The following is a 15641-nucleotide window of genomic DNA, read 5'->3' as shown; positions in this document are numbered from 1 at the left end:
AGTCTCTTCCACTGACGGTTCCTCTTTTCACTAAGATAAGGACTACATTTTGGCCTTGAAATGCAGAGCACATACACACTTTAACCAAAATACAAACAGGACTTCAAAATATATGCTTTAAACCAGAGGTCTCAAACTCAAATGACCATGAGAGCTGCATGAGGATTAGTGCATTGGCCCGAGGGCTGCATCACTGACACCCACCCCTTGCTGCCCCCAGCCCCGCCCCCACTCCACCCCTTCCATGAGGGCCTGCCCCTGCCCCACCCCCATTCAACCCCTTCCCTGAAGTCCTCACCCCAACTCTGCCCCCTCCCTGCCCCCAGGGGGCACAGGAGGGGTGCGGGGTGTGATGGGGGCTCAGGGCAGGAAGTTGACATGCAGGAGGTGTGCAGGGTACGGCAGGGGGCTCAGGGCAGGGAGTTGGGGTGTGGGATGCAGGAGGGGTGCGGCGGGGGTCGGGGTACAGGGTGCAGCAGGGGGCTCAGGACAGGGAGCTGGGGTGCAGGAGGGTGTGGGATGTGGCAGGGGGCTCCGGACAGGAAGTTGGGGTGCGGGTTCCGGCCCCACTTACCTAGAGCGGCTGCAGGGTGACAGCACCATGGCCAGGGCAGGCTCCCTGCCTGCCTGCCCTGGCCACGCTCCAGGAAGCGGCCGGAGTCCTGGGGGAAGGGGAGCGGGGGGTGGAAGATGACGGCGCCACCATGTGCTGCTCTTGCTCCTCCAGGTACCTCCCCCAATGCTCCCACTGGCCGCAGTTCCCCGTTCCTGGCCAACTGCGGGGGGCAGTGCCTGGAAGCAAGAGCACGGAGTCCTCTACTCCCCCTCCATCCCCCCCCCCCACCTGGGGCTGCAGGGACATAGATCCAGCCGCTTCAGGGAGTGGTGCGGGGCTCGTGGCGCCACAGGGTAGGTAGAGGGGCTGCAGACGGGTAGAGCTTAGCGGGCTGCACAAAAGAACCCCGCGGGCCCCACGTGTTTGAGACTTAAACCAGCAGACAAGGATAATCTTAGAGGACTTGACATGCCTACTGGGCATCTCTCACACCAACAGACCAAAAAATGTATTGGAAAGTTAAAATTCAATTTCCAAACTTCTGAGATATCGGAAGATATCAACATTAATGTTGCATTAAGTTATTTAAGGCACATTCAATCAAGATGTTTATTCAAATTTTTCCATTTAGTTTGTATTAAATATGGGCAATGAGGTTATGTGATTTTTACCACTGACAAAAGTTTAGATGCATGGACTAACTAATGCAGGGGTCCTCAATGCGGTGCCCGCAGGTGCCATGGCGCCCGCCGGGGTGTCTAAATGTGCCAGCGTACTGGCCAGCGGACGAGCATCCGCCAAAATGTCGCTGACAATGTCGGCGGCATTTTGGCGGTGGCGCCTATTGACGTTGCCGCTTGTCGGCGGCATTTTGGCGGATGCTCGTCCACCGCCACGGTCCTCTGATGCTCGTTGTCTGGCACCCGCCAGATGAAAAAGGTTGGGGACCACTGAACTAATGAGTAGTGTCCCTCTATGTACTCTGAAGTATTAATGCACAAGGTATCAAACAAGATATAGGTGTGCCACAATTTAATAGCTCAAGGGGTGGAGTAACTAGTCACCAGCCAAAATCGAATGTTGTCAGAAACATTCCCTTATACTGAGGCACTGGTCATACAAAGTACAGATTTCCTTTTCTACAAGGACGTATGTAAACTTATGGCTAAGGCTATGATTTAGTCACAGGTATTTTTAGTAAAAATCAGACAGGTCACGGGCAAAGAATTTTTGTTTATTGCCCGTGACCTGTCCATGACTTATACTATAAATACCCCTGATTAAATCTTAGGGGGGGGGGGGGGAATTTACTGCTGGGGGGGTGCATCAGCACCAGCTGCTAGGGTCTGCTGAGCAACAGCTGCTCTGGCCACCCTGGGACCAGTGCCGGGGTCTGCCAAGCAGCAGCTGCTCTGGCCGCCCCGGGACCGCTGCCCTGGGCTGTCTGAGCAGCAGCCCGTGTGGCTGGCCCCAGAGATAGCTGCTTGGGCAGCCCTAGGGTTAGCCACACTGGCCGCCGCAAAAGTCACAGTATCCGTGACCAACACGGAGTCCTACTTATGGTGCATTCAATTAAACATGAATTCCCCCAACATTACCTTTGACAGAACAGGCAGATAAAGCTGTCTCCTGGGAGGAACATCAAAATGTTGACTTCCCGAAAGCAATGGAGAAGCAGATGTTGAAAATGGACTCTCTCTATACAGTTCAGCAGCCAAATGATTCCAGTATTCAAGACAAATCTTAAAAATTTCAGTTTCTTCGACTTCTGACACCAGCAACATATAATGAAGAGCCTACAGAAATGTGATTTACACAAAATTGAGTTATTGGTCAATCAGTATTTTCTGTGGATAATACCTTGATGCTGAAGATTTATTTATCCGAATAGTTTTAGTGAAAAGCTTTATTTTTTATATATCTTTGCCATAACGTTTAGAAACAAAATGAATCAATATGTTATAATTACAATTAAAAGGTCAGCATCCCAAGAAATGATCAACTGCCATGACTATGACCACAGGGAACTTTTCCAACATATGCACCTATACTTTTGAAAAGTTACAATAACCTGATTAAAAGGTGACAATTTCTCAAAATAATTGAATCTCCATGTATAATTCTTGATTAATCAAGATAACCATCTCTTCAGTTTCTGCAAGACAGTGTGGTTTTACAGTCTCCTAAAGCAAGGTGTTTGTCAGCAGGACAATACCAATATCTGGCTACTCAAGATTACCACTACCATAGTGTTGTGGAGCTCAGCATTTTGAAGAAGTCTTTGTTGAGTGCATCATCTTTTGCTGCTAACAGAAGGTAGATGTTTAAACTGCTGACAGAGGAAAGGCAGACATTCCTCATTTGCACTCAATGAAAATTTCTATCAGGACACATGAAGGGAAATAAAAGTTATTTATTTATAACTTCCTTTTTCTCTTTACTGCAATGGTGCTGACCAATATGCACACCAAAACATTAAAAGGAATCTATTTGGTATATTTCTGATATAGAATCATGAGTTGGGGCTACACGCTCCAACATTCAATGCTCTCTTGGCTAATCTTCCCCTTCAGCTGATCCCAACATCCCGTATCACCAGCCAACTGTGGACAAGATCAGCTGGAAGGAGTGAAATATCTTTAGATGTAGTCCCCATAGGCTGTGCATGCTAGGAGAATCAAGTGATCCATAACTGAACTGATTTAAGACAATGCAACGTGTTCACAACAGTTACATCAAATCAGTTTCAAAACGACATGAACACAGTTCTAAATAGTTTCATTTGCAATGCCACCTGAGTAGCACAGAACCTTGCATAGCTCCCACAAGCAATGAACTGAGAGATTTCAAAAGGTCCTTGATACAATATGGGGTAGCAATGGAAAGACTAGTTGAACTACTACTATATGTTTGCCTTCACATTGGCAAAGAACATTTACTAACCTTCCCGTAACTTGTTCTTAGAGATGTGTTACTTACGTCCATTCCATGCTAGGCGTGTGCGTGCTGCATGCACTGTTGCCAGAGATATTTCCCTTAATGGTATCCATAGGGCTGGATCTAGCGCCCTCTGGTGTCACGCGGATATGTGCGGGTATAAGAGGCGCTGCCAGCCCCGCACCATCTCAGTTCCTTTTTGCTGGTAACTCTGACAGACATAGGAGGGTGGGTCATGGAATGGTCACGGCAACACATCCCAAAGAACAACAGTTACAAAAGGTTAGTAACCATTTTTCTTCTTTGAGAGCTTGCTCATGTCCATTCCATGCTAGGCGACTCAGAAACAGTACCCCAGGAGGTGGGCTCAGAGTTCGTGGACATACTGACTGTACCACTGATCTGCCGAAACTGGCATCGTCTTGTGCCTGTTGGGTCGAAGGTACGACCCAACAACCAGATCATGGCTCTGCTGATGTCCTGGACTTGTACCTGTGCGAGAAATGCTGCTGCTGAAGCCTGGGCTATTGTGGAATAAGCAGTCACAATGGCCGGAAGCAGGATGTTCGCCTGCTCATAGCAAGCCCGAATACACGTGGTTAGTCAGGATGAGATTCTTTGCGGTAACACAGGTAATCCTCTCAGCCTTTCCGCTATTGCTACAGAGTTGTTTGGATTTGTGGAAGGGCTTACTCCTTTCAATAAAAAAAGGCGAGGGCCTGCCTAAGGTCCAATGTACAAAGCCAATGTTCCTTAGTTGATTTGTTAGGTTTTGGGAAGACAGGTAGAAAAATGACCTGATTGTTATGGATTTGTGACATCATCTTTGGTAGAAAGGCTGAATGGGGGTGCAGTTGGAACTTGTCAGTGAAGAACGCCATTTAAGATGGTTGCGACGTAAGGACTTTGATTTCAGAGACCCTGCTGGCCGAGAGGACAGCCAGCAGGAAAGTGAGCTTTGGAGCACGATGCTAACAATTCAAGGGGGGACACCGTGAGCCACAACAGGACCAAGTTTAAGTTCCATGGTGGGGGAGGGGTTGGTTTGCAACCCTGAGAATAGTGTCTTTCCAATCCCTTGAGAAAATAGACCGTCATCTTGTGGGAGAACACCGATCTGCCATTCACTGGTGGGTGGAAGGCTGAAATGAATTAACCTTAATAGATGAGAGAGCCAGACCTTGCTGCTTTAGGTGGAGCAAATAGTCCAAGACAGACTGCAGAGAAGATCAGAATGGAGAGAGATTCTATTCGGAGGACCAACAAGAGAAACATTTATACTTGGCCAAGTAGGTAGCCCTGTTCCTTGGGGTTCAGCATCCATGCAGTCAGGTGCAGTAAGGCAAGTTTCAGGTGAAGCAACCTGCCATGGTCTTGTGAGATCAAGTCCAGGCAGAGTGGGAGCATGAGTGGTGCTGCCACCGAGAGGTCCAGAGGCATGCCAAATCAATGCCAGCATCCTATCAGGATAACCCTTCCCTTGTCTCATTTGATTTCTAGGAAAACATTGTGAACCAAGGGGATTGGAGAAAAGGTCTGTATAGTAGATGGCCTGCGCACGAGAGCAGGAAGGCATTGGGGAGGGAGCCTGCACAGCGAGCAGTACAGATGGCATTTCCTTTTCTGCCTGGTAGCAAATAGTCCCAACTGGGGAGGCTCTTATCTCTGGAAGATGATCCTGACGACTTCCAGGTGAAAAAAGACCACTCATGGTGAGAGAAAAAAAGCTCTGCTGATGCGATCCGCCAGTACATTTCAGGCTGAAGATCAAGCACCTTCCTGCTTGTTGATGTAAAACATGGATGTGATGTTGTCTGTCAGGACCGACACCACTTTCCTTGAGGTCTGGGGAATGAACTTGTGGCAAGCTAAGCCCTGAGTTCCCAGACATTTATATGTAGGGAGAGTTCTTCTTTGGACCAGAGGCCCTGGGTCCTGAAATTGTTGAGGTGGGCTCCCCACCCTAGGTTTAACTGAGGTTAAGGCTACAGACAGTTGAGGATCAGCAAAGGGTACTCCCTAACATTACAGATTTTGGGTCTCTCCACTAGGTCAGGGAAACGAGGACTGTAGGTGAGACAGTGAGTCTAAATGGTGTCTACTCAAGGAGTAGACTTATGTCAGCCACATCTGGAGGAGTTGGAGGCGCAGCCTTGCATACTGTACCAGGTAAGTACATGCTGCCATGTGTCCCAATAGTTTGAGGTAGACCTGAACAGTCCTTATTGGTGGAATGTGATGTTGGACATCAGGTCCGACATAAGTTTGGAATTGGGCCTCCAGAAGGAAGATTCTGCTGGGGTTGAGTCAAGCACTGCCCCGTTTAACTCTATTCTCTGAGCTGGGACAAGAGTTGACTTTTGCTTGTTTAATCAGCAGGCCCAGTGACCAGAAGGTGGCCCGGACTGTACTGATGCTGTGCCGTACCTGATCATGCAACTAACTTTTGATCAGCCAGCCATCAAGGCACGAATAGACTTGCACATGGTGCATGAGGAAGGCTGCTACTACTGTCATACACTTCGTGAAGAACTGTGGGGCTGCCGATAGACTAAAGGGGAAAGCAGTGAATTGATAGTGGCTTTGACCCCGTACAAACCTGAGAAATCTTTGGTGACTGTGGAAGATAGAGATGTGAAAGTAAGCTCCATTAAATTGAGGGAGGTGTACCAGTCTCCTGGATCTAGGGAGGATATGATGGAGGTCAGAGAGACCATGCAGAACTTTAGTTTCTTGAGATATCTGTTAAGGTGACGCAGGTTCAAGAAGGGCCTTAGGCCCCCTTTGGCCTTCAAGATTAGAAAGGAACTTCCTCTCTGGCCCTGTAGTGAAGCAGACCGGCTGCCCACAGACCCAGAGGGGGAGGGGTCCCTCACTGAACTTTGGTGGGCGGAGCCACGACATGCTCAACCCTCCCACCGGAAGTCAGTGGGTGGGACAGGAAGTATAAAAGGTGGGCTGGAGAACTCAGATGGGGCCCCAGAGGAGCCAGATGCCTCCTGCAAGCTCCTGAGTTGGGAGGCTGCCACAGACCCCAAGGAAGAGGAGGACTGGCCAGGACCATTTACAGACCTGAACACGGAGGAGATGCCAGCCCTGACAGAGGCCCTCTTTCCCGACGACCCTCTACAGAGACAGGTACACCCTGAGGGGGAGTTAGGAAGTGACCCAGGGGTAGCCAACCCCTGTCTGACTGCAGTGCTGACAGCAAGTGAGTCAGTGTGTTACGATTAGGATCCCCGCTGACTCAGTGGCAGACTGTTCTGCCTCTGCTAGGGCTCTGGGCCGGGGTGCAGTGGAGTGGGTGGGCCTGAGTCCCCCCTGCCACTCCAACCCATGGGTGGCAGTCTCCCCCTCTCTGAGGCAAGAAGCCTGTGCTTGTCAGTTCTCCACCAGAGCTAGGAGGCCCGACTGTTTTGCGGCTCAGCCTGAGTGCAGGCCTGAGCCCACAGACTCTCTACTGCCTCGCCCTGATTTAAGGGCCTGGGCCAACAGATTATTTGGCTACCCAGCCCAAGCACAGGCCTGAGCCAGAGACTCTTTGCTGCCCCACCCTGACCAGGGGCTGGGCTATGTGTTTGTCGTTCGGCCCTGATCACAGACCTGCGCTCATGTCTCCCATCGCCCCGCTGATTTCCCACGCCAGGTGGCCTCCCAGAGACGTAGTGAGGCGGATTGGGTGCCCACAGACCCAGAGGGGAAGGGGCTACTCCCCCCAACGGACTGCAGGCCCCCCACAAGTAGTAGAGATTGCATCTCCCCGGCGAGGAATTGCTGGTGAGAAGGGCCCCGAAGAGGGACCAGGGTGGGGGATGGGAGGGAGGGGTAGATACAAACTGGAGAGTGTAACCAACTGTTACTGAACAGAGGACCCAACAGTCCGATGTTATCTATGACCATACTTGGCTGAAGGGCAACAAGATGGTCCAACAACAAGACAGGGGACGAATCTGGAACTCAGACTGGTGTAATGCCCTGATGCACCTTTAAAAAGCCTGTGGATCAGTGACCACTGTGCCAGGATCATGGAAGTCTTGCTCCTAGACAGTGCTGTGGTGGTCGGTGCCGGCAAGGAGCTTGGCGCTTCCTGCTCTCTCCTGTCCCCAGCTGTCTTGGCTGCCGGAGATCCTTGTGGGGTTGGCGGAATTGGGGGAGACAGGTCCTTCGTCACTTGGAACGCCTCCGGTGTCGAAGGAGGCAGCTGACACCTAAGCACCATGGCTGCTTCCAGGAGCCTATGGTGGGTCCCGAACCAGACTAGGCGCTCTACGTGGAGTTGGCAGGCCATCAGTGGCTCGGTGAGGATAAGTGACCTGGCATGGGTCTCACTGAGCTGTTTCTTATGCTTCTTCCTCAGCACCGGAGATGAAGAATGGTGGCAGGAAGAGCACTGTGCTGAGGGAGTGCTCAGCATCGATGTGGAACAGCTTGGTTTCGAGACTGGTCTCAGGGCCATCTCCAAGAGAAGGACATTCAGCTGAAGAACAGTTTTTTCCAGTGCAAGGGCTGAAGTCCCTGCAGATCTGGCACTTATCTTTAATGCGAGACTCCTCCAGACACTACAGCTAAAGTGCAGGTCACTCACCTCACATTGGCTTGCCGCAAGAGGAACAGAGTTTGAAGCCCAGGGACCAGGGCATGTCCAGCCTCTGGGACAAAAAGTCCCTTGATGACAGAGACAACTATTTACACTACTATATATGCTAACTCTAAGGACTATCTACACTAAGAATAAATGGAGAAAAGTCCAAACCACTTGCCGCAGCAAAAAGGATCGTTCCAGCAACCATCATGGGTGGTAAGAAGGAATCAAGAGGATGTGGAGCCGGTGGCGCCCCTTATCCCAATGCATGCGTGTGCAACTCTAGAGGGCATTAGAGCCAGCCCTACAGATACCACTAAGGGAAAGATCTCCAGCAACAGTGCACACAGCATGCACATACCTAGCATGGAAAATACATGAACAAGCACTTGAAGAATAAATCAGTTCTTAAAACTCCAACAGCATAGTCTTCTGCCAGTTTTTAGAACTTTTGTAAAACCAGTTGAAGCAGCTGCATAGGATTTGAAGTGTTTTATAAGCATCCCAGGGACTTAGGTCCACATTTTTAAAAGGTATTCAGACTTTGCCGGCTCATTGTTGCAACACCTGATTTAAGAGCCTAAATCTCATTTTCAACAGGGATTTAGGCACTTAGTCTAAATCCCATCAACACTTGATGACCAAGCAACACCTAAATACCTTCAAAAATCTGGGCCCTGGACTCTCAGAATACTGATTTTTTTTCTAAAGCAGAAAACAAAATCTATATAGTCTTACCAGTTGCACCTGACAGAACTAGGAAGTCAGAATGAAGAAACTGTGCTACGAAAGCCACCACAAAGAGAGGCCTTGTCATTACTAACGATTTGAACCTTTTACAACTAAACTCACTGTACTGAAGCAATTTAACAACAATTCAGCGTATTCATGCTAGCTATGCTGAATCAGTTTAAGATACTTTGCACTGTCTGCCCTGTGTCCCCCACTAGCATTGTCAGCTGCAATATTCTGGACCCTGATCAGAGTACTTAGTTCAGCTTCCAGAAGCAATGCCCTGAGGGAGATTTCAAAAGGCCACCACACTACAACGTGGGACAACAGTCGAAGTAGTAGGAGACCCATGTCAGCTAATATGCATCCACCGTGGTGCTAAAAATAACTAAGGTGTGTGTGTGTGGGGGGGGGGGGGAGGGAGGGAACGGCTGCGCACTCCGGTGGATCAAAGCAAGTTCAATATAACGTGGTTTCACCTATAACACGGTAAGATTTTTTGGCTCCCAAGGGACAGCGTTATATCGAGGTAGAGATGTACTTAGTTATTTAAAGGGCCGAGCAGGAGAGAGGCAGAAGCAGCAGCAGCAACACAGAACAGCTGACACCCAGCACAACCCTGATTTGCAACACACAACTAAAGATACCTATCCTATGACTCAAATCCTACAATCATCTTTAAGTTTCTTGTGGGCCATGGGCCAAAACAAATTGAGAACCACTGTTCTAATCCTTCTGATGGTGCGGAACAGTTTTCTGCAAAATATTCATGAGTACCTTGCCCAGTTCAGTTTTAAATGATTGAAAAAATGGGGCTAACAATTCTGTTGCAAGATTATTCCCCAGTCTAAGGACCTGTCTACATTACAAATACAGACTCAGGGGACTCAACTGTAACTGTTCTATACTTGCTGCTTAGATAGCTTGCCCTTTAAGTGTTTGATAAAATCTTCCAGGGTTTCAGTTTCACACCCTACTCAACTGCAACTGAAATTTTCTTTTATTCCATTTCATTGCACTGCTCCTAGTTTTATTTCATGACTAGGAGGAAAAAGGGATGCAGTAGCAACTAGGAAAAGGGAGCAGAATTGTAGAAATACTTTAAGCTTTGATTACTACTACATACGTACAGCATTTAGCATAATGAGGCCTTGATCTCTAACTGCAACCTCTAGGGATATGTCTACATGGCAATTAAACACCCATGGCTGGCCTGTGCCGGCTGACTCAGGCTGGGGCTTGCGGGGCTGTTTAATTGCAGTGTAGACATTCAGCCTGGGCTCTAGGACTCTGCAAGGTGGAATGGTCCTAGAGCTGAGGCTGCAGCCCCAGGCCAAATGTCTACACCGCAATTAAGTGATCCCTTAGCCCGAGCCAACAGGCACGGACCAGCCACAAGTGTGTAAATGCAGTGTAGACATACCCTAGGTGCTACTGCAATGCAAATATAGTCACCAAGAGTGCATGGTAAATAGGGCTTAGCGTTCTGCCACTTTTAACCGCTAAAGATTACCCCAATGGCATGTATTACTGCAATGTATATCTCTGTTATTACATAATGATGGGATACTGCCCTCTGTGATTAGGTTGCTTAGTTTAATACTGAAAGTTTGAAACGGATCACTTTACAGTGGTTATGATAAATACAGAGAAGACACTAGGATAGTTTAAGTCAAAAGCCAAATGTTATATTACATATACATACACCCCTCTCTCACACAGCTTTCAAGTTTTACCATGTAATTCTTTAGTAGCAGGAACTGTATCTTCCTATATATTTGTACAGCATATAGCACAAATGGACCCTGATCATGACTGCAGTCTTTGGGCATCGTGATATAAATAATGTAAGGTCATTGCATATAAAAGTGCAATTCGCAGGTGTTACCAAGTGAAATATCTTTAATGTGTCTTAATCAGGGGTTTAAGTATGTTAGTTATGGGAAGGAAACCCAAGGACTTACTTCTCTAACTGCTTTTCTTTTGTGGTGAGTGCTACAGATTTAGTTCAAGTAACTGCACTAGGGACACATCATTTGAGGTACTCATCCAGCACAAGGACATACAAACTACGTTAACTGCCACTATAGAACTTACCTCCATTAAGGTTTCCCTCAGATTTAATCTCTTTTCTATAAGCTGACCATGTTCCTTGAGAAATGTGCAGAGAAACAAGCTGAGATTCTGAATGAAGTTCTGTTCATCATCTTTTCCATTGGAGTATGCAAGTCGAATATTGGTGTTTAAAGGAAGCATCTAATAAAACAGGAATGAATTTTCTAGGTCAGCAGTTTTTAAATTTATGTATAGTACGGATCACACCAAAAAGGTGCAATATTACCTGTAGAAGCCAGGGAACATTTGGATGTTTTTAATTAACAAATGTTTTGTCCTTTTTAGGAAAAAACATTTCTGCTATTCACTGCATTCCCCTCCTCACAACCACCCTGCAAATGCTTCTCCCCTCCACCCCCACCAAAAGCACACAGTTATATATGTATGGAAAGGTCCCAAGAAATGTGAATGAATTCCATTAATCTTTAATATGCTATATAGTGCCTAGCTACCCACAACATAAATAAAAATAATCTCAATGTGTTACATTTGATGACTGCCTTAAGACAACAGTGTTGACATTAATTTAAGTGTTTCAGAGGAGCGGGGGAATCTAAATCTCTAATCTGCTGCCAAGATTATATTTTGGTGTTAAAATTTAAATTAGTTCGGTTCTAATATTGTTGATCTTTATAAAACACAAAACTAATTCAGTCAAATGAAGTCTTAGAATAGTAGAAGGAATTCAAATGGAAGTGTCTGGGCCAAATTCAGCAATGGTATAATGTGGTACTAAAACGGGATTAAGTATTTTAACGTACCACAAATTTGGCATTCAATTGGTTCATAAAGTGAACAACAACTCACTAAGCCAGGCAAATTTAAGTAGTAAGAAGTAAAAGCACCTAACAGGAGCATGGAAGAACAGAACACCAGCTGCCAAACTAAACAAAGAGTAATACTCAGAACTCTGACATGTCTGAATTTAGCCTAAAAGGGTGTAATTCTTATTTTTTTTTCAATGGGAGCCACATTAGGATTGCGAAAAATCCTGTTTAAAACACTAGCCATATGTTTTCAGATGCTTTAAAACTTGCAGGTCCACTAGATGCTGCAAGTGAACTAACAGAGAAAAATTAAGAGAAAAACTCATGTAGTCATTTACATTTATGAAAGATGACCTAAAAAGGACTACAAGCATTCATACAAGGAAGATCTGTTCATAAAAATATAAAATATTCAAGTTGCTGAAAATGCCATCCAAAGATGCAGATAAAAATATGACAAGGATATTGTTCAGAAAATGAGAGGTGAACTTTACGTACAATCAAACTTAGGTACAAAGATATACCTGGGTGCATAGCATACTATTTGAGCTTGAGAAAGTAATAAACTTGATCAACCTAATGCACATTATGGAAATAAGGCAACCAGCAGCTGCTTGGTGAATGATTGGTTGAAACAAGTGGTGCCCCAGATTTTCACTGACACTCCAAGAAACTCAGGAAGACTGCTACTACATTCACATCCAACTACCATGTTCGATTTCACACTGAGCATGAGGATTACTTTGATTAAAATAGCAGCATTCGTATAATAAAAGGAACACTTCTCATCAGAGCGGCACTGTACTTAAAGCAACTGGAAAAGATCTGAGAGACTTGTCAGATTACAGGCTGACACTATTGTCACATCCTCAGTGGAAATCTGTCTCGCTTTAAGACAGGGGTGGGCAAACTTTTTGGCCTGAGGGCCACATCTTGGTATGAAAATTGTATGGTGGGCCATGTATGCTCATGAAATTGGGGTTGGGGTGCGGGAGGGAGAGAGGGCTCTGACTGGGGTACGGGCTCTGGGGTGGGGCCAGAAAAAAGGAGTTCAGAGTGCGGGGGGGTAGGAGGACGCCTCTGGGTTGCGGCAAGGGAGGGGGTCAGGGGTGCAGGCTCCAAGAGGTGCTTACCTGAAGCAGCTCCTGGAAGCAGCAGCAAGTCCCCCTGCGGCTCCTATGTGGAGGTGCGGCCAGGCAGCTCTGCATGCTGCCCCATCAGCAGGCACCACCCCTGCGGCTCCTATTAGCCGCAGTTTCCGGCCAATGGGAGCTGCGGGGGGAGAGGGGTGCGCTTGGGGGGGGGAGGCACTGCGCACAGCCCCCTGGCTGCCCCTAAGCATAGGAGCTGGAGGGGGAACATGCTGCTGCTTCCGGGAGCCTCCGCTTACGCACGTGGAATGGCCTCCGACCCCGCTCTCTGGCTGGAGCAGGGCAAGCCCCAAACCCTACTCCCCAGCAGGAGCTCGAGCAGCTGGTTTAAACCGTCTGGAGGGCCGGATGTGGCCTCCGGGTCGTAGTTTGCCCACCCCTGCTCTAAGAACTATCACTATCACAAAAAACAAAACAAAAACAAACCAAGAACCGAATCAAAGATAAGGAACCTTTTCCATTACTTTGCCAACATGACTGTCTCAAATACAAGGTCATGGGTTGAGTCTACACAACAGAGGAAATAAACTGAATACTGATGACATAATTTAGTTCATTTCTTGTCTTCCAACACTTAAAATTGAAGATCCAAAATTCAAACCCATAGCCTATATTTGTGAAAGAGGTTGAGCATAATTTGCTGCATCAGGATGATTGTTAATTGTGGACATAAAGTCACGGAAGACAGAACCACTGAAAACAAAGTGTTGTTTTTAGAATTGACTCCTGCACTTCCTGCACCAAGTCCAGCCAACTTGGCATCAAAAATGCTCTAGGCTCATTTGGATAAGTCTGGCTCAAGCTTGTAGTAGTTTAGATGCTGAAAAAGCAAGTATATTGGTAAAAGTGTTTTGATATCCTAGAGCAAATACACTTATAGTTTTCCATTTTGGATGAAGTTTATGCCTGTGTTTGAGGAATAACTATAATTAAATACATGACATGGGATGTATTTAATTTCAAACCATTCTTTTCCCTCCCTAGATTGGGTAAACTACAACCTTGAGTTCCATCCCTTTTTATCAAAGCCAGATTTTATCCTAGCAAAATCCACGTAAACTATTCATTTAAACAGGCATTGAATGCCGAAACAGTAGAAGATACAGTACTACTTTGTTCAAAAATGCATTTTAGTAGTACAGTAAATCTACACCAAGGTTGAAACAAATTGTTAACATCACCACCAAAGTTGGTTTAAGGTCACTACAAGACCTTTATTCATCAAGAGTTGACCTATAACATGAACAGATTGCTAGAAAAAGCAAATATCTGCTTTGGAAGTCAACTTTGATCTCAAAGATTTTTGTCAGTATGAATGCTATATTCCACACACACTTCAACTGCTTCACTGTCTCAAAACCAATTTGCACACTACACTGCAAAATTCTAGATCCATTACTGTCCTCATGTTGGTTTTCCTCCCACACTGTGGGAGAAAAATCACGAAATGGTTTGGGGCCAGGGAGGAACAAGTTATTTAGTCCAAACAGCTTGCAAGCTCAGCCAGAGCAATTTTTATACATAAAGAAACTTCAGGAAATTTCCTGACAAAAAACTATTAAGTTGCAGTGAAAGCTGTAAATTTTTGTTACCTGAGGAGGGCGGGGGGAGGGGGGGGGGGAAAGGAACCACTCAGGAACATTGTGATCTTCATAAAAAAAATCACAGTCAGCACTAAAGGTCACCAACCAACTTAAATTTGCCATGATTCACATAAATCATGCTGGGTCAGCCCAATGGGCCATCTAGCCTAGTATCCTGTCTGTGTCAGTGGCCAGTGCCAGATGCTTCAGAGGGAATTAACAGAAGAGGGCAATTTCGAGTGATCCTATCCCTGTTGTCCAGTCCCAGCTTCTGGCAGTCAGAGATTTAGGGATAGCCAGAGAATCAGGTTGTGTACCTCACCATCTTGGCTAATAGCCATTGAGTGACCTATCGTCCATGAACTTAGCTAACTTTTTTTTGAACCCCGTTGTGCTTTTGGCCTTCATAACATTCCCTGATTGACTGTGTGAAGTACTACTTTCGTATGTTTGTTTTAAACCTGCTGCCTATTAATCTCCTTGGGTGACCCCTGAATTCTCGTGTTATATGACGGGATAAATAATATTTACCCTATTCACTTGTTCCATACCATTCGTGATTTTATGGACCTCTATCATATCCCCTACTAGTTGTCTTTTTTATAAACTGACCAGTCCCGGTCTTTTTAACCTTGTATGGAAGTTGTTCCATACCACTTATTTTTGCTGCCCTTCTTGATACCTCTTCCAATTCTAAAATATCTTTTCTGAGATGGGGAAACCAGAAGTGCACGCAGTACTCAAGGTGAGCATACCATGGATTTATATTTTGGCATTATGCTATGTCTGTTTTATTATCTATCCCTTTCTTAATGGCCCCTAACATAGTTCACTTTTTTGATGCCACTGCAGATCAAAGAACTATGCACGATGACTATGATTTTTTTTTTTTTTTTTTTGAGTAGTAACAACCACTTTACACCCTGTCCTTTTGTCTATATAGTTAGGATTATTTTTTCCAATGTGCATTAGTTTGCACTAATCAACAGTGAATTTTATCTGCTATTTTGTTGCCTGGACACCCAGTTCTGAGAGATCCGTTTCTCAGTCAGCTTTTGACTTAGCTACCTTGAGTAATTTAATATCGTCTGCAAACTTTGCCACCTCACTGTTCACCCCTTTTTCAAGATCATTTATGAATATGTTGAACAGCACAGGTCCCAGTACAGATCCTTAGGGGAACCCCACTATTTACCTCTCTACTGTGAAAACATATCC

At 46.2% G+C, this 15641-nt stretch overlaps 1 protein-coding gene across 3 annotated transcripts in view; it reads right to left on the bottom strand.

The window, feature by feature from the left end:
* The window catches only part of XPO1 (exportin 1), a 76618-nt gene that overhangs the window by 21661 nt on the left and 39316 nt on the right, over nucleotides 1–15641 (bottom strand). For all 3 annotated transcript variants that reach the window (XM_034764264.1, XM_034764265.1, XM_034764266.1), the window contains 2 exons: nucleotides 10905–11063; nucleotides 2155–2352 (listed from right to left, as the gene is read on the bottom strand). In XM_034764264.1, the coding sequence (XP_034620155.1) occupies nucleotides 2155–2352; nucleotides 10905–11063 (357 nt within the window). The remainder of the gene's footprint in view (nucleotides 1–2154; nucleotides 2353–10904; nucleotides 11064–15641) is intronic.

The sequence above is a fragment of the Trachemys scripta genome, chromosome 3 (genome assembly GCF_013100865.1).
Source record: "Trachemys scripta elegans isolate TJP31775 chromosome 3, CAS_Tse_1.0, whole genome shotgun sequence".
In the NCBI taxonomy this organism is placed as follows: Eukaryota; Metazoa; Chordata; order Testudines; family Emydidae; genus Trachemys; species Trachemys scripta.
The sequence above is the reverse complement of the archived record's forward strand: the minus strand, read 5'-3'. Positions and strand labels throughout refer to the sequence as shown.